Below are 18,550 nucleotides of genomic sequence, written 5' to 3' on the forward strand. Positions count from 1 at the left end.
TATCTGTTGAAAGAAAAACATAGCTTTTTCCTCGAATGAGGAGTCTCCCTGCTACCCATTCTTCCTTTTTTTTAAAGGCAAGGAGCAGGACAAATCAATGATATCCAACACTTTTGTATTATGCAATTCTAACCTGTTCTCTGAGTGTCTTCTAAAATACCAGTGAGCTAGCAACTACCAAGTTTTCATGCATAAGATATTTGGCTTTTTAATTTACAGAAAATTCACTTCGGTTTATTGAAACAGTGAAACCAGATAAGTCAGTTAAAATCCACTTGCAAAATGTAAGGTACATCAGCTAGGAGAATATGTTCATATTGATAGGCTTAGTTCTAAGGCTTTCTGTCTAAGGAAAAACATAGTGTTGTTGAATTTGAGATATGTGTCACAAAAAATAAAGTATTGCATCTTGACTTTCTCATCTTCATTGCAAAAACTTATTTTTCAAGTCCATTATGGCATTATGGTCTTCACTACCAAGTTTTTTCTATGTGTATAATTTATTAGGCCAGATATTGTTGTCCAACAGAATTTTGCATTTAGAGTTAAATCCCAACAATAAAATTTGTGCAAAATAAAAACTCTTAAGTAGCTTTGTCTACAAAAAAGTTCTTATAATTGGGGCTGGAGTGATAGCACAGCAGGTAGGGCGTTTCCTTGCAAGCGGCCAACCCGGGTTCGATTCCCAGCATCCCATATAGTCCCCTGAGCACCACCAGGGGTGATTCCTGAGTGCAGAGCCAGGAGTAACCCCTGTGCATCGCCAGGTGTGACCCAAAAAGCAAAAAAAAAAGTTATTATAATGATCTGATATAATGAATGAATAATTTTAAAATATTAAACATTTACCCTTCTGTTTTTATGGCTACTATATTTTTTATTTATTTGATTTTTCATTAATCACTGTTATACTCCAGCAGAAAACCTAATGCCAAAAATGTGAGAATAGTATGAAAACAAATTCCTGAAGCGTATATTTTGGCATAATTTAGTATTACACAATTCAAAAAAGAATGAGTGATCTTCATTAGGAAAGTAATATTCTCTATACTTTGTTTGATTGTTTTATTTATTTATTTATTTATTTATTTTTGTGATATGATTTCATATTCTTATTTTTTATTTTATTCTTTTATTGAATCACCATGTGGAAAGTTACAAAGCTTTCAGGTTTAAGTCTCAGTTATACAATACTCAAACACCCATTCTTCACCAGTGCACATATTCCACCACCAAGAATCACAGTATACCTCCTCCCTTCCCACCACCTCCCCAGCCACCCACCCCGCCTGTGTAACTGGTAAATTTCACTTTACTTTCACATTACTTTGATTACATTCAATATTTCAACAAAAAATTCACTATTATTGATTTAAAGTTTCTCCCCCCTAAAGTCGACCTGCTGAATAGAAAGCATTTGTTTTCCACTGCTGAGAATGAAGAGATATGAGGTCAGGAGGCCGCATTAGCAGCCGCACAGTTTTGGATTTCTGTATTTTAGTATTTTAGTAACTAAGTTCAGAGAAATATCTGCCAGAAATTGCAACATTGTAAGCCTGTACCTCTCAGCTACTTTATATTCCACATATGAGTGCAATCTTTCTATGTCTGTCTCTTTCTTACTGACTCATTTCACTCAGCATGATACTTTTCATGTTGATCCACTTATATGCAAATTTCATGACTTCATGTTTTCTGATAGCTACGTAGTATTCCACTGTGTAGATATACCAGAGTTTCTTTAGCCAATCATCTGTTTTCGGGCACTCTGTTTTTTTTATATTGTGGCTATCGTAAACAGAGCGGCAATGAACATGGAGATGCAGATGTTCCATATGAATTTCAGGAGCACTGGTTCCATTTCTTTGAAGAATGTCAAGGGTATCCCTATAGGGATCGCATTGAATTTGTACAATGCTTTGGGAAGAATTGCCATTTTGACAATATTAATTCTTCAAATGCATGAGCAGGGGATGTCTTTCCATTTCCTCATGTCCTCTTTTATTTCTTGAAGTAGCATTTTGTAGTTTTCATTATATAAGTCCTTTACCTCCTTTGTTAAGCTGATTTCGAGGTAATTGATTTTTTGAGTCGCAATTGTGAACGGGATTGCTTTTCTCATGTCCCTTTCTTCTCTCTCATTATTTGCTTATAGGAAAGCCATGGACTTTTGGGTATTGATTCTATAGCCTGCAACTTTACTCTAAGAGTCTATTTTTTCTAGGAGTTTCTTGGTACAGGTGTTAGGGTTCTCTAGGTATAGTATCATATCACCTGCGAATAGTGAGAGGTTGATTTCTTCGTTTCCTATATGAATGCCCTTAATATATTTTTCTTGCCTAATCGCTATTGTAAGTACTTCCAGTAATATATTGAACAGAAGTGGAGAGAGTAGGCATCCTTGTCTCGTCCCTGTTCTCAGAGGGAAGGCTCTTAGTTTTTCCCTATTGAGGACAATGCTTGCCGTAGGCTTTTGATAAATGGCTTTGACTATATTGAGGAAGGTCCGTTATATTACCATTTTAGCGAGCGCTTTCATCATAAACGGGTGCTGGATCTTGTCAAATGCTTTCTCTGCATCCATTGATATGATTATATGATTTTTATCTTTTCTTTTGTTGATATGATGGATTATGTTGATTGATTTCCGGATGTTAAACCATCTTTGCATCCCCGAGATGAATCCCACTTGGTCGTGGTGTATGATCTTTTGATGAGTTGTTGAATTCTATTTGCTAATATTTTGTTGAGAATCTTCACATCTGTGTTCATCAGGGATATTGGCCTATAGTTGTTTTTTTTCTTAGTGGTATCTTTGTTTGCTTTTGGTATTAGGGAGATGTGCGCTTCATAGAAACTGTTCAGGAGGGTTTCTGTTTCTTCAATTTCCTGGAAAAGCTTGAGAAGGACTGGCAAAAGGTCCTCTTTAAATGTTTGGAAGAACTCACTAGTGAATCCGTCTGGACCTGGGCTTTTGTTTTTGGGAAGACTTTTGATTATCATTTCAAGTACCTTGATGTTAATTGGACTATTCAGGTACTCCAGGTCTTCTTGGTTCAGCCTTGGGAGATTATAGGAGTCGAGGAATTTATCCATTTCTTCTAGGTTCTCTTGTTTTGTGGCATACCGATTTTCAAAGTAGTCTCTGACGATCTTTTGAATTTCATTGGTTTCTGTTGTGATGTCCCCCTTTTCATTTCTGATTTGGCTTATAAGGTTTCTCTCTCTCTCTTTCTTTGTGAGTCTTGTTAGTGGTTTATCAATCTTGTTTATTTTCTCGAAGAACCAGCTCTTGGTTTTATTGATCTTTTGGATTGTCTTTTGGGTTTCCATGTCGTTAATTTCTGCTCTAAGTTTTATTATCTCTTTCCTTCTGCCTGGTTTGGGCTCCTTTTGTTGGTCCTTTTCTAAGGTCTTGAGCTGTGAAGTCAAATTATTTATGTGGCCCTTTCTTCCTTTCTGAGATATGCCTGCAGAGCTATAAATTTTCTTCTTAATACGGCTTTAGCTGCGTCCCACAGGTTCTGGTAGCTCATGTATTAATTCTCATTTGTTTCCAGGTACCTTTTGATTTCTTCCATGATTACTTTCCTGACCCACTCTTTTTTCAACATCGAGCTATTTAATTTCCAGGTGTTTGATTTGGTTTTCTGCATCTGTCCATGATTAACTTTTATCTTCAGTGCATCATGGTCTGAAAAGATAGCTGGTATAATGTCTATCTTGTTGAATCTGTTGAGGTATGTTGTGTGGCCCAGTGCATAGTGTATTCTGGAAAATGTTCCATGTGCTCTGGAAAAGAATGTGTATTCCTTTTTTGGGGGAGATAAAGCCCTGTATATATCTATTAGCCCTCTCTCTTCTATTTCTTCATTCAAAGGCAGTATTTCATTGGTGAGTTTTAATCTTCTTGATCTGTCCAGAGGAGACAGGGCGTTGTTGAAGTCTCCAACTTCTATTTTGTTGCTCACAATGTCCTACTCAAGGTATCTTAGCAGATGTTGTAGGTATTTAACTGGTCCCTCATTGGGTGTGTAGATGTTTAGGAGTGTGATTTCTTCCTGCTACATATCCTGTAATTAATAAAAAGTGGCGTTCACTATCCCTTCTAATCTTTTTCAGCCTGAAGTCTATGTTGTCTGATACTAGTAAAGCCACCCCAGCTTTCTTGAGGGAGTTGTTTGCTTGCAGGATTGTTTTCCATCCTTTGACTTTGAGTCTGTGTTTGTTCTGGCTATTCAGATGTGTTTCTTGCAGGCAGAAGTATGTTGGGTTCAGTCTTTGAATCCATTTTGCCAGTCTGTGTCTCTTAATTGGTGAATTTAGACCATTGACATTAGGGGAGATTATTGTTATGGGATTTTGTGCCATGTTTGTTTAAGGGTTTGTTGTGCTTGTAGGGTTTGTTCTTGACTTACAATAGCCCCTTTAGTGCTTCTTTTAGGTTTGGTGTTGAGTCTATGAAGTTCCTGAGCTGTTGTTTATCCCCAACGTAGTGTATGATTCCTTCGAGTTTGAATGAGAGTTTGGCCGGGAAAGTATTCTTGGTGAAGCATTGATTTCATTGAGTTTTTTCACTATATCCCACCATTGCCTTTGGGCTTGGAGGGTTTCCTCTGATAGATCTGCTGTGAATCTAAGAGGTGCTCCTTTGTATGCAATTTCCTTCTTGGACCTTGCTTCTTACAGTATTGTGTCTCTCTGGATGATATTCATCATTGTAACTATGATGTGTCTTGGTGTTTTTCTGTCAGAATCTCCTTTAGCTGGCACTCTTCGCGCGCCTATAATCTGGATGCCCGCATTATGTAGCTCTGTAAAGTTTTCCTCAATGATTTGTTTGACTGTGTCTTTTTCATTGGGGTTGGTTCCCTGTGGTTCTGGTGGTCCAATGATTCTAATGTTGTTCCTCTTGAAATCATCCCCTAGGATTCTGATTCTCCCTAGAGCTATTTTGAGGTCTCTTGCCATGGTTTATTTTTGCCTGTAGGCTTCTTGCAGCTCATCTTCAAGCATACTGATTCTGTCTTCCACTGCAGTCATCCTATTGTTGAGGGCAGCCAGAGAGTTTTTTATTTCATCTATCGAATCCTTCATTTATTTTTGAAGGTTTTTTATATCTGCTCTCATTTCTTCCCGTATTTTGTTGGCTGTCTGTTGTATTGTTTCTGCCAGGTCCTCCTTTAAGTTGTCAATCTTTGCATTGAGTTCATTGAACATCTTGAGGATTTGAACTCTGAATTCTTTATCAGAGAGCTCAAGTTTTTAGGAAATGCCACTTGAGGTTTCTGGACTCATTTGATCGTCCTCTGCTTGCACTGGGGATTTTCGCGGTTTTTTCATGTTGTTGTGGTGGTATGAAAGAGGGGCCTTGAAGATGAGTATCCCTGTTTCCTCTTGTTGCAAAAAAGGATTGTGGATAGGCTCAGTCAATGGTGGTTGCCTTTTTACTTCCCGCTTGTAGAACCTGGTCTCCCACTGAGATGTTCCTTCAATCGTTATGTGAAATCTTGTGTTTTATTGTCCTACTGTTTGCGAATAGCTAGGATGTTAGTCTTGGACATGATGTTGAGGAAACTATCTGCGGCCTGAAAAGAGGCCATGCCCACTTTGCTTAGGCCACACCCCCTGACGATTAGGCCACGCCCCTTTCTCACAGTGGTCAAGGGGCTGGGGGTGGTGTGCCGGCTACTTGGCCTGCAGTCTGGAGGGGAGGGAAGTCCGGGGTGCTCAGGGCCGAGGAGCAGGCTGGGTCCGGAAGGTCGGGTCGAGGGAGCATAACACACCTGAGCCAGAAAACAGAACAGCTGCGGTGCTGGGGTTGTTGTGCGGCCACTCGGTAGGCAGTCTGGAGGGGAGGGAAGCCCGGGGTGCTCAGGGCCGAGGAGCAGGCTGGGCCCGCTACCCTTCTTTTTTTGTGTGTCTCACAGTTTTGGCTTCTGTGGATTTGAGAGTAGTTTTCTTTGGATTTTCCACTTAGATAATCAGTACTGCAAACATATTAGATCAGAAAATAAGCTTTAATAAAGTTGTTTCCTAAATAAACAGAATTGTGATACAATTTTAGGGTTATGAATTAATAGTTATCATGCCTTGAGAGCTCATTATTAGATATCCTAAAGTAGTTTGATATGATCTTCCTGAGGAAGTAGTTTTCAAATGAGTTCTCAAAGCTATTTGGCAGCTTGATAGTGATACTGAAATGGGAAGAATTTCAATATCACTATGAAAAAAAAGAAAAAGCAAGGTACATTTGGGTTAGGGGAAGAAAATGACAGTTATTAGGGGGCAAACAAAGATAAATTATGAAAATGAGCATTAAAATATGGGCAGAAAGCAAATCTTGAAGGGCCATACGTTTTGTTTTTTATCCTAAAGACTCTGGGAAGTAATTTAAATAAATACTTTAATCAGGGAATATTCTGAACGACTCCTCTTCTTAACACCACCCTGGCTCTACCATGGATCATGTATGAAAATTCAATCAGGAAATCAGAATTTAAAAGATTAATTTCAAAGCTACTGTATTAATCCAGGAGAAGGGGCTGTAGTTTCAAGTTTAAAGGCAATTACAAAGTGGAAGAATGTGGACAGATTAAAGAAACACACAAGAGGAAATATAGGCATGATTTAGTGAAATATAAGTTAAATATAAAAGTTTTTGAGAAAAGTATGGAGTTTTGTCTCACACAACTACACATACATAGAATTGTCCACTAAAATTTTAAAAATTGAAGACAAATACAGCTTTGTAAGAAGCTGAGTTCAATTTTTATTATATTTCCATTCAAGTTCCTTTTAAACATCAAAGCACAAATATATTTCCTGTTGTTCTTAAGTTTTTATTTTTAATTTGTGTGTTGAATAGAGGTCACATAAGTTTACAAGACTAAATATGCTTTAAGTATAAAATTTCTAAGTATTTCCCAATTCATAATTCTATACCATGCCCATGACCAAAGCATCATTCTGGAGTTAATGTATTTGACTATATAAGTCTGAAGTTTATAAGATTTCTATTAGCATAGACATATAAGTTCAAATTTATTAATGTGTAGATGACAATGTTACAATTATGGAGGAAACAAGATCTACAATGGGATTTTGAGGAATAAAATATATAGAAGTTACAAAAACATGAGCCAACAAGAAAGATTGATAGGAAAATTTATAGGTTGTCTATGCTTCTACATTTTTTGGATGGAGAATAATTTACAAAAAATGTAAACCATGGATTAAAATAATATTGTGTTGATTTATTTTTTTTTACTTTTTAGTTGAATCACTGTGAGGTAGATCTTTGCAAAGCTATTCATGATTAGGTTTTAGTCATACAGTTTTCCAACACTCATCCCTCCACCAGTGTACATTTCCCAGAAAGTGTTCCCAGGTTCCCTCCCACCACCCCCGACCCAGCTTTCTCTCTCTCTTTCTCTCTCTCTCTCTCCCTTACTCTCTCTCCCCTCCCTCTCTCTCTCCTTCCTTTTTTGGCATTTTGAGTTGCAGTATTGGTACTGAAAGTTTGTCAAGAGTATCCCTTACCTATCTTGAACACTCAGATCTTGTCCAGTCTGATCATTCCCTTCCATTATTGTCACACTGGTCTCCTCTCTGTCTTACCCACTCTCAACCCCACACATATCTGTGGTTAGCTCCTACCATTGACCAGTCTTCCTCGGCCCTGTTTTTCCTGGCCACAGATATTAGTCTTCTATTACATCTATTTTTACATACCATAATGTATTAAGTATTAAAGTAGATTGAAAATCCAAAATATGGGTCTTGATAACGCAATGAGAATATGGTAAAAAAAAACTGTAGACCCCAAAACAAGTGAAAATTAAACTTTTACTTACCACAAGTTTGAGAACTGTTTTCCATTAAATAAAAAGTGAAGACATGGTTTGTTGTATCCATCATTATTAATGAGTGTGCATCTATACTTCACTAAGTTCATCATAAATATCCAGTTTTATCCTTAACATACATGATTCACTTTTCTACTTTTCATGCCCCTTCTCTTTTGTTAACCACTAATTTTTTTTAATCTAAAACTTAATTTTTTATTTAGTTATTTATTTGCTTCACTTCTTTATTTATTGGATTTGGTAGAATGAAACCAAATGGTTTCCTGAAAAATTATATATGGTAGGGAACTGTATGAAAAAATTTATTTCATGCTTACATTTAACTGAACATATGTTAAAGTATTCTAAATTGAAAATCACTTTTCTCAGAACTATGAAGGCATTGCCTAATTTTTTTCTAAAGTTCTGATATTGTCGTTGGCACATTTCCTGTAGTGGTGATGTCTGTGAGCTTGAATGGGTGTTTTGTTTGCAGCAGGCATTGTGTGATCCCTGGGACCACACGCCCCCCCCACCCAAGTACCAAGTCAGATATATCCCTTCAGTACCATTACATGTGGTCACAAAACAAAACTACTCCTCTGTTCTTTACTATTTATTGTTTTTTTTCTGCCAAAATAGAACTTTGTGTTTTGTTTTGTTTTATTGGTTACACTGGCTATGCTCAGGATTTATTCCTAGCACTGCACTCAGGGATCACTCCTAGCAAGGCTCGGGGGACTATAAGGTATGCTGAGGGTCAAATCCAGGTCAGCTAAAAAAAAGACAAGCACCCCATGGGCTGTACCATCGGACAGGCCCCAGACAGAGCATCTTAGTCATGTCTTCAGCATCAATGTTTGAATTTTATGCTAGTTAGTCTATTTGAAGGCATGATGTGTGGGGGCAGTTATTCAATTTATGATCCCATTAAAATATATGATTTTAGATGTAATATTTCTATAGCATATAATTGCTCATTTTTCTTTCTTTATGCTCTTTCTTAACTTTTTTTATAGAAACAATGGAATTTAAGGATTAAGTATCTAATTACTATAGTCCATCTGCTTTCTTTGTTTTTGTTTTGAGACCACATTCAGTGTGCTACTCCTGGTTTTGTGTTCCTGGATCACTTTTGGTGGGCTCAGGGGACCATATTAGGTGGCAGGGGTAAACACCTGTTGGCCGCTTGCAACACAAGCACTTATCCTCTGTACTATCTCTCTGATCCCTTGGTAGTTCATTTCTCTATCCTATTTTATGGAAAGCTTCTTGAATTTTATACACTAAGTTTTAGTGTTTTTATATGCGATCTTTTAAACTTTTCAACATTTCTCTAAGAAAACTATGGTGAGGGCTTTTTGTGTCTTCTTCTGCATGTACATTCTTTGTTCTCACACAATATTTTTTAATTGAACCACCATGAATTACAAAGTTACAAATTTGTTTATGGTTCAGTTTCAGGTGCACAACATTCAGACATTCAGTTCTTTTACCGCTGTCCCCTTCCCTTCACCAATATCCCCAGAGTTTCTCCCTGATTCCACTCCCCACTGCCTCCCAGCCCTCCTCTGTGGCAAGCACTTTATTCTTTTGCTTTTCTTCAATTAGGCATTGTGGTTTACAATACTGTTACTCATAGTGTATCATGCACATCACTTTACCACCTCTCAGCACTCAGTCCTTGCCAGAGCGACCACCATTCTCTATCATTGACACAGTGGTCCCTTTCCTGTCGCTCTCCCACCCTAAGCTACGTGGGTACTTATCACTTTTGTATTATTTTGTCACCCTTACCCAAAACCTGAGCATGCATGTGAACCTCTGAGGGTTTGGTGTGACTTGAAAGGTGAAGGGTGAGGGGGCAAGGGTCTGCCTCTTTTGTAGGAGCACATTGGCTCTCGGTTACTCCTTCTCTCCAAACAGTTCATTTCCTACAGATTAGACCTGTAGACCTGATCAGCCTCAAATCACTGTTGTACACATCAATGGAGATGGCAAATGGACTTCTGCTGGTTTTTTTTTTTTTTGGTGATGCTAATTCTTACATTCAGTGTGACACCCCAACTCCCTCCGTGATTTCTGTCCAGAATCAGAGCTCCTCTCTTTCTGCCTCTCCAGTAGACCTATTAATTTGCCTTCCTCTTAGCTTAGAAAAGAGCTACCTGACTATAGATGGCCGCAGAGAAATTTTTGAGTGTCTGTAAAGGGGAGAGGTTGCTCTCAATGAGTGCTCACAAGATCCAGGGTCTGTCTCAGTGATTCTTAGTCAATCCAGTCAGTGATTCAGTGTGAGGATCTGATGTCCTCAATGCTCTGAGAACCAAGTAAACAGATATGCAAGGCCCAGACCATAACCTCAGTGCTAACTCCCCACCACCTGATGATTCTTAGTATACAGATGTCCGATTAGGTTTTAAAGAACATCGGATGCTCTTTATACCATTAGTATTTGGGGAACCCAATTTATAACCTCTCAGATATTCCAAAGTATATGAACATTAAGGTTATAGGTAATATTTTGTTCTCCATATATTTATTAGCTAACTATTTAAATTATTTCTTCACTTTAAAAGATTTTATGAGTGGGAACGGGACCAGGGAAATAACTCAAAAGACAGAGCATTAATATTGCATGCAAGAGGCCCAGTTCTTTCCCCTGCACAAGTTCCCATAAGCAGTGCCAGGAGTGAGACTGATCACAAACAAGGAACTAACTCCCAACTGCTGGCAGGTTGCTCTCAACCCAAAATATTTAGTATAGTTTGTGTAATTTTTATTGATATATCTTTATGATGTGACATTTTATGGATTTAAGAGACACATAACTGAAAAACCGATTCATGTGTTCCCACTATCCTTGAGAACAACAACCCCATCCCTAATATTTTACCCCACCCTTCTGGTAATCACATAGTGAACTCATAGTCCAAAATTTACTCTTTCATTTGGTTCTTTTGTTTTGTTTTGTTTTCTCTATAAAACATAAATAAAGAAATCAAATTTTATTTCTCAATATCACTTATTTCACTTAGCATAACATCCTCTAAGCCCATCTTTGTTGTTTTATTTTACTATATAGCTGAATACTATTCAGTTGTACATAAATACCACAAATTTGGAGGGGATAGGGACATTTGAAACCCTCTTTCACTGAGCTAAATGAAAATCAATGTTTTAGATAATTATACTTTCCCTGTACATTGACAAATAAGCACACACTGAAATATGAGGATTTTTAATTTTCCACCCCATGCTATTAGTTTTACACATAAAAATCCATCTTTTACAACTTGTGATTTTGTTTAAACATGTTTTGTCCACTTGTTTTTCACAATTATACTATATAAATAAATCATTTGTATCTGGGTTTCCAGAAAACTAGTAAAATAAACTTTTAACTTGGCTGATTATTTATTCATAAAGCTACAATCTCTAAACCAAGACTTCAGGTAAAAATAAAACAGACTTGCAGACAATCAAGATTAGTAGTCTTTAGTGTTCACTTGGTCAAGTAACATTTTACCCTATAGTCTTGGAGGCTCAGAGAAATTAAGTAACCAGATATATTTCATAAACTGTAGCACTGTCAGAGCACTGTTGTCCCATTGTTTATTGCTCAAGCGGGCACCAGTAACATCTCCATTATGAGACTTGTTACTGTTTTTGGCATATCAAATATGCCAAGCTCTGCTGTGTGGGCAAAATACTCTCGGTAGATTGCCAGGCTCTCCTTGAGGGACTGAGGAATCAAACCCGGGTCAGCTGCATGCAAAAGCCCTAAACTATGCAAACTTATTATTTAATCAAACAGTAGAATTTTTCAATTCTCAACTGTGTTGTTTTGTTTTATTTTTTAACCATTGTGTTGCCTCAGCTGCAGTCACCTCAGGGTAAGACCTGTCTCCTTTATTTTCCTTGTCCTTCTCTCTGACCCAGCAAAAGGCTTATACTGCATACAGAGCATAGTAAAAATCAAATGCTTCAGTGTATTTGTAGTTATTTAAGTATGAATAATTTTGACTTGCTAAACATCTGAATCGTGGTTGAGCATCCAAAGAAAATCAAAGGGAAATGAACTTTCAGTCAATAACACACTTAGACCCATTCTCCGTGGAATGTTTGAGCCAATTATCTGCCTTCTCTGTGAATGTCATAGATGTATTCATGACAGGGAGGCGTCTTTATGATCACCAGATACAGAAGTTTCAGGAGGCAAATGGATCTCTGATGCTAGCAGTTATTAAGTCATGTTACCTTTAAAGACAAATTATAAAGAGGAAGGGAAAGCACTATGCTTGTGATCTCTCAGAGGTGGAAGAAATAACCCAGTAATGATAGTATAATAAGCTGATTAGTCTGTGTGCTTTGCTCACTCAGTCTCAACCAATTGGAGAGCACGGACAAAAATGATCATTATATGCATAACTAGTAAGGGTGTTATTAAACATGGCATTTTTAAAGTGCACTTGCCATTCCTCTGAAACCCACGTGTAAATGAAAAGGCATGTGAGACTTCTCTTTGAACTAAATCGAGAGAGAGAAGAGCTAGAGGACTGATTTAACACACATTTATAAAAATGACATGATGGAATGCATTTTCAATGTATGTGATATAAAATGAATTCTTTTTCTTTGGTGTGTAGTGGTTTCCTCATTCAGGACAGAAGGGAATTCCCTAAATAATTTGTAACCTAAGATTAACTTCTCAATCAAGCCAGGACCAGCAACATAGGAAAGCTTCAGTTGTATTGCACCTGCTACCACTTAAGGTATTTCAAAGTCTCGAAGGGGAAATGTTGGACTCTGCTAACAGGTGATCATGCACTTCAAGATTCATTATGGTAGAGAGAGATGGTAGCCAAGCGTGTGAATGCCTGGATTCTTTGTAAGACTTTACTAGAAACCAGATCACCAGTGTCAGCTCTTCTTTGTCCTTATTTTTTCACTGAATATATATACTTTATGACTTTATTGGTTTGTAACATGGATTAGTTTAAACATGTAGTTTATAACTTTATTCATAGATATATATTTAGATTCATGTATGTATATAGTTGTACAATTAATATCTCCTCAAAATATCACCACACCAGGCAAATAGAGAAACATCAGTATTGTCTCACCATGTTGCAGCTTCTGCTTTCTTCCTCCTTTCTCTTTGGAAAATGCAGCTTTGTTGTCCGAGGGCTTGCTTTCTTCTGGCTCTGTTTCCTTGCTTCATTTCTTTAGATTCCACACATGAGAGAGATCATTTAGTATGTTTTGCTTCTTCACTTATTTTCCTCACCTTCTCTTCGATCCTGGTTGCCACAAAAGGCAATATTTTTTTTCTAACAGTTAAAGAGTTGTTCATGTGTATGTGTGGGTGGGGATATTGTTGTATATATTTTTAGTTATCTGTCATTGGGTTCTTGGATTGTTGTATATATTTTATGTATATGTTGTGGATATTGTTGTATATATTTCTAGTTATTATCTGTCATTGGGTTCTTGGATTGTTTTGTGTCCTTGGCTCTTGTAACCAGCTTGACAACAAACAGGCGTACAGGACTGGAGTAGGACATTTGCCTTGCATGCAGCAAACTCAGGTTTTGTCCCTGGCACCCCATATGGTCTCAGAGTCCACCAGGAGTGCTTAGTCTACATTTCCACAGACAATTAATGAGGGTTCCTTCTCCACTTTCCCATCAGCTCATGTTTTTATCTAGACTGTTGGATGTACGCCATTCTCCCATATGTGAGTTGATATCTCATAAAAATGACCATATGTGAAGTCATTTTTTATTTTTGTTTCCCTAATATAAGAGATAAGCAGTGATTCATTTCATGTACTTCTTGACCATCTTTATGTCTTTCTTAAAGTGTCTCTTTAGCTCTTCTTCCATTGTTTCATGGGGCTTTGTTTTCCTAATGTCTTTGGTGAACAAGAAATGCCTATTTTGAAATCAGTAAAGGGAGAATCTCGAAGACAGAGACCACTCCATTTGTTTGTTTTTGTTTTTGTTTTGTGTCTTTTGGGGTCACAACTGGCGATGCACAGGGGTTACTCCTGGCTTTGCACTCAGGAATTACTCTTGGTGGTCCTCAGGGGACCATATAGGATGCTGGGAATCGAACCCTGATTGGCTGAGCACAAGGCAAATGCTCTACCTGCTCCAGTCTCCAGAGACCACTCTGGGCATGAGGAAATGCAAATAAAAAGGACAGGATGTTTAGTTAAATGCCAGGGACACTGTAGAGCAGACCTAGGGCCATTATTTTGTTATTACATGAACCCCAACATTGTTGGGTTTCTGGGTATAGCCATAGAAGACTCCAAGTATTTCTGGGTGTTATTTGCTGGTCCCACAAGCACCACATGGCCTGAGCAATACCATTTCAGTCAAGCCTTTCATGGAATCCTCCCTCCTAGGTGACAAAGAGCCATGGGAGTAACCCAATGTGCCAGTCAGGAGTCTCCATCACCCACAAGCCCTTCCTGTTCACCAGCTGCTTTGGCACTGATCATTGAAGAGCCTAGAGTCAGCCTCATCACCTCTTGTCCTTGGAAGAGGGGGTTAGAATGCAGATTGCTTGGGCTCCTGGGACTTTTTACAGACTTAAACATTTGAGTACTTTTCCCCATGGCTGACTCAAGCAAAACCACTGCAAATTCCACTTCTCTGTGCTCCATTTTTTCCCACAGACTAACTAATGAGGTGCTCAGATAAATAAGAAGCAAAATGATTTGATACCAACAGACCTTCACTGTAGGAAATTGCAAGGATTTTTTTCAGGTAGAAGGAAAACAACACCTCACAAATATTTGAATGCACACAAAAGAATGAAGAGTGGCAGGAAAGGCAAATAAGTGGGTAAACAATAGTTTCCTCTCATTTTTATTTCCATTTCACTCTCCATATAGAAAAACAAGAAAACATACAGATCGCCACCTACAGTAATTATTTTCTATTTGTTTCTTTGTCATGATATGTCAGATGCAAAAGACAAGTGATAAATTAAAATCTTTATAATTTTTCTATTTCAATCAGCATTGAATTTATAAGGATGTTGAAAAACATCTCACATCTGTTCAGTTAAAAGACCTATCTTTGAACAAAGAATTTCTGACAATATTTTATATTGGAAAATCCAGAGATTTACGGAGATTTTTTTAAATTCTTTTTTTTTTTTTTTTTTTTTTTTTTTGCTTTTTGGGTCACACCTGGCGATGCACAGGGGTTAGTCCTGGCTCTGCACTCAGGAATTACCCCTGGCCGTGCTCAGGGGACCATATGGGATGCTGGGATTTGAACCCGGGTCGGCCGCGTGCAAGGCAAACGCCCTACCCGCTGTGCTATCTCTCCAGCCCCTTTTTTTAAATTCTTTTAAAGATGAACTTATTTTTAAAAAAACACAAACATGTGAACACACACCACACAAACATCACCACCACAAGCACACACACACACACACAATGCACATTCACTCAGCTTGAATTACAACAGGGCTTGTGATAGTGGGGTATAAAGAAAAACAAAGGTATTTCTAGTCATCGGAGACCAGAAAGATCTTTGTCCGACAACAAAAAAAAAATGAGCCTATTTTGATTGTAGGTAATTTCCCCTGCCTCTTGGTAGAGAGCAGATGGCGATGTGAGGTGCAGTATATTAAACCACACAATTGGGAGAAGTTGCCAAACACATCCAACTGGAACTAAATGTGATATTGTTGCTCTATGCAACACAATTCAACATCCCTTCTCCCTGCTTCAGCCAAAACATCCCTGTTCATTTACTTCTATCGCAGAGACTGGCAATAGGCCCTGCTGGTGGTTTAGAATGTTCCTCACGAATGTCCTTGCTTCTAATGATTTCCCATAGGCCTGGGACTCTTCAGACTTTGATTCTAGTGTTGATTTATCAGTTGTATAATTGACTGGAAATGAAGACCTTTACACTTCATTATTTTCTTTTACTATGAAGAAAGTAGCAAAGGTTATATTTTCTGTAATTTAGTGAAAAAAATCAACTTCACTGGCTAGTACTCTGTTGCAAAGAGAATGTGATTAGAATTGTCCAAAGTAAACAAAATTCTCGTACTAAAATCTAATAATTTTGGGAACATTTGCAGTCACTGAGCCAGTTTCTTAAAACAATGAACAAGGAGATTAATCCCTTAAGCTACTCTCAGTTTTCTACTACCTAAATCTTCTATTAAAATCTTAAACCATCACCTAAAATTCCTTGATCCAGTTAACATATTGTTATGGTTCTCTGCAAAGGAAGGTATCTGAATAACACTTTAGAATCCCTTGTCAACTAACTGGGTAATTGAGGCCACTTTCTGGTCATTTAAATTAAAAAAAAAAATCATACATCTAAACTGATATTTTTAAAATTGTACTATTCTCTGAAAATTTGAAAGTTGAAGGTTCAAATATTATAGCTTGAACTACTACACGCAATAGTAAAGCAACAGTTTGAATAGTATTGTAGTCATCCATCGGCACCAAAATCAAATTTCTGACATAGTTTTCTCTTGCTCAATAAACAAAAAGTCCCATGAACTTTTGATTTCTGGACTGCAACAAATATATGTATTAGAAATGGTAGAGGGTAATTTTTGACAGGATATATAATTTAGGACTTCAGTATTCCTAAATATAATACCCCTATTTGAGGTAATAGGAGCTTTGATTCAATGACGCAGACAAATATATAACAAGAAAATCAAGAAATAAATGAAACTCGTTATTATCAGGATGGGAAAAGAATAAAGACAGATTTTAGTCAAAGCCGCTGCGGGCTCCGGGACCCGGCACCAGCCTGGGCGACTCGAGCCCCGCAGGCCCGCCGACTGGGGTGCCCGTCGCGCCGTCGAGTCTGCGTCCTCTGAGCGCAAGCTGCTGCCACCCCAAACTTTGGCTCGGCGGCCCGGGCTCGGCGCCTGGGACAAGCCAGGGCTGCACTCAATCGGGTGCACGGTGTCACCCACCGCCTCCCGGTCCTAGGATTGCGAGACCGGCACTGCGCTCGCGGCTCACCCTTCTGGGTCTAGAACCATGGACACGGACCATCCCCGAAGGAGCCAGGGAAAATATCAAGATGAATTATACTGAATCCAGCCCGTTGGTAGAATCAATTGCCATAGGTTTTACACCTGAGTTATTAACTATCCTACCTGTGCCTTCCAATGAGACAACTTGTGAAAACTGGAGAGAGATACATCTAGTTTTTCATGTAGCAAATATTTTTTTTTGCAGTTGGGTTGGTTATTCCAACTACTATTCACCTTCACATGATCCTTCTTAGGGGGATGTTCACTATAGGATGTACCCTTTATATCATCTGGGCTACTCTCTACCGATGTGCCTTGGATATAATGATCTGGAACTCTGTGTTCTTGGGTGTCAATATTTTGCATCTTTCATATCTTGTGTACAAGAAAAGACCGATTTGTTCAGAAGATTAACTGGACAGTTTTGCATGATACAGACCTTGAAGAAGGGCCAGTCTTATGCTGTAGAGGATCAGACTTCAGTTGATGAGCGTCTGAGTATTCTCCTGAAGGGAAAAATGAAGGTCTCCTACCGAGGACATTTTCTGCGTAACATTTACCCCTGTGCCTCTATAGATTCTCCTGAATTTAGAGCAACTCAGATGCACAAAGGTGAAAAATCCCAGGTCACCATTATAGCAGATGATAACTGCAAATTTTTATGCTGGTCAAGAGAAAGATTAACTTACTTTCTGGAATCAGAACCTTTCTTGTATGAAATATTTCGGTATCTCATAGGAAAAGACATTACAAATAAGCTCTACTCATTGAATGATCCTACCTTAAATGATAAAAAAGTCAAAAAGCTGGAACCCAAGATGAGTCTTTCCACTCAGATCTTCATGCTGGAGATGAGGAACAGCTTGATCAGCTGCAGTGACCGCGATAACGGCTTGCACCAGTTCCTCCGGGGCACTCCAGCATGTCCTCTCTTTGGGCCACCTCCAGCAGTGCTCAGCCTGGTGACGCAAGTATGGTGCTTTCTTTGGTGCTCGGACCCAATGACACAGTGTTCGGGGGCCACCAGGCCTACACCTGGTGGTGTGTGGGGAGCCAAGCAGTGCTGGGGATCAAACCCGGGGCCTTGCACATGTCAGGAATGTGCCCTACCGCATGTGTCCTCCCCACACCAGCCCGTCTCTGCCAAGATGAAGCCAAGAGAAGAAGGGGTGGAAGATGACGATGAGGTCTTTGAACCCGTGACTCCAAATACATTTAAAATCCATCAGTTGCCTTGATCAGGAGAGGATTCAAGTTATGGAGATGGACACTGAGTGAAGAAATCTTGGAGCAGACTGCCACCTTTTCATGATTGTTGGGCTATTTTTCAGTATGCTCAGACTGAATGCATTTGAGAACAGAAAAGTGAGGAAGCTGTAAAATGGGAACGTTACTTTAGCTCTCCTAGGAATTGCCAGCGTGTTAAGTGATTGTTTTACTGAGCCTTCTGACTACACCTACTTCTATTTTGATATCTACGAGGTCACAGTATTTTCTAGGTATATTATTATTTTTAAGTTAAAAAATAAAATCTTAGTTCAGGAGTCCAGTAGTACAGCAAGTGGGGAAGGCACTTGCTTTGCATTCAGCTGACCTGGTTCAATCCCCAGCACCACATAGGGTCCCCTAAGCACCAGCAGCAATGATCCCTGAGCACATAA

The 18,550-nt window shown here is 38.6% G+C and overlaps 1 protein-coding gene across 1 annotated transcript; it reads left to right on the forward strand.

The window, feature by feature from the left end:
• Positions 1-16,936: 16,936 nt before the first annotated feature.
• Positions 16,937-18,229, forward strand: LOC129400802 (blood vessel epicardial substance-like). Its single transcript, XM_055123681.1, is given in 4 exon segments — positions 16,937-17,083; positions 17,085-17,283; positions 17,286-17,809; positions 17,987-18,229. Coding segments are annotated over 4 exon segments (1,011 nt in total). The 3' UTR covers positions 18,128-18,229.
• The last annotated feature ends 321 nt before the right edge of the window (positions 18,230-18,550 follow it).

The sequence above is a fragment of the Sorex araneus genome, chromosome 1 (assembly GCF_027595985.1).
Source record: "Sorex araneus isolate mSorAra2 chromosome 1, mSorAra2.pri, whole genome shotgun sequence".
Taxonomy (NCBI): Eukaryota; Metazoa; Chordata; class Mammalia; order Eulipotyphla; family Soricidae; genus Sorex; species Sorex araneus.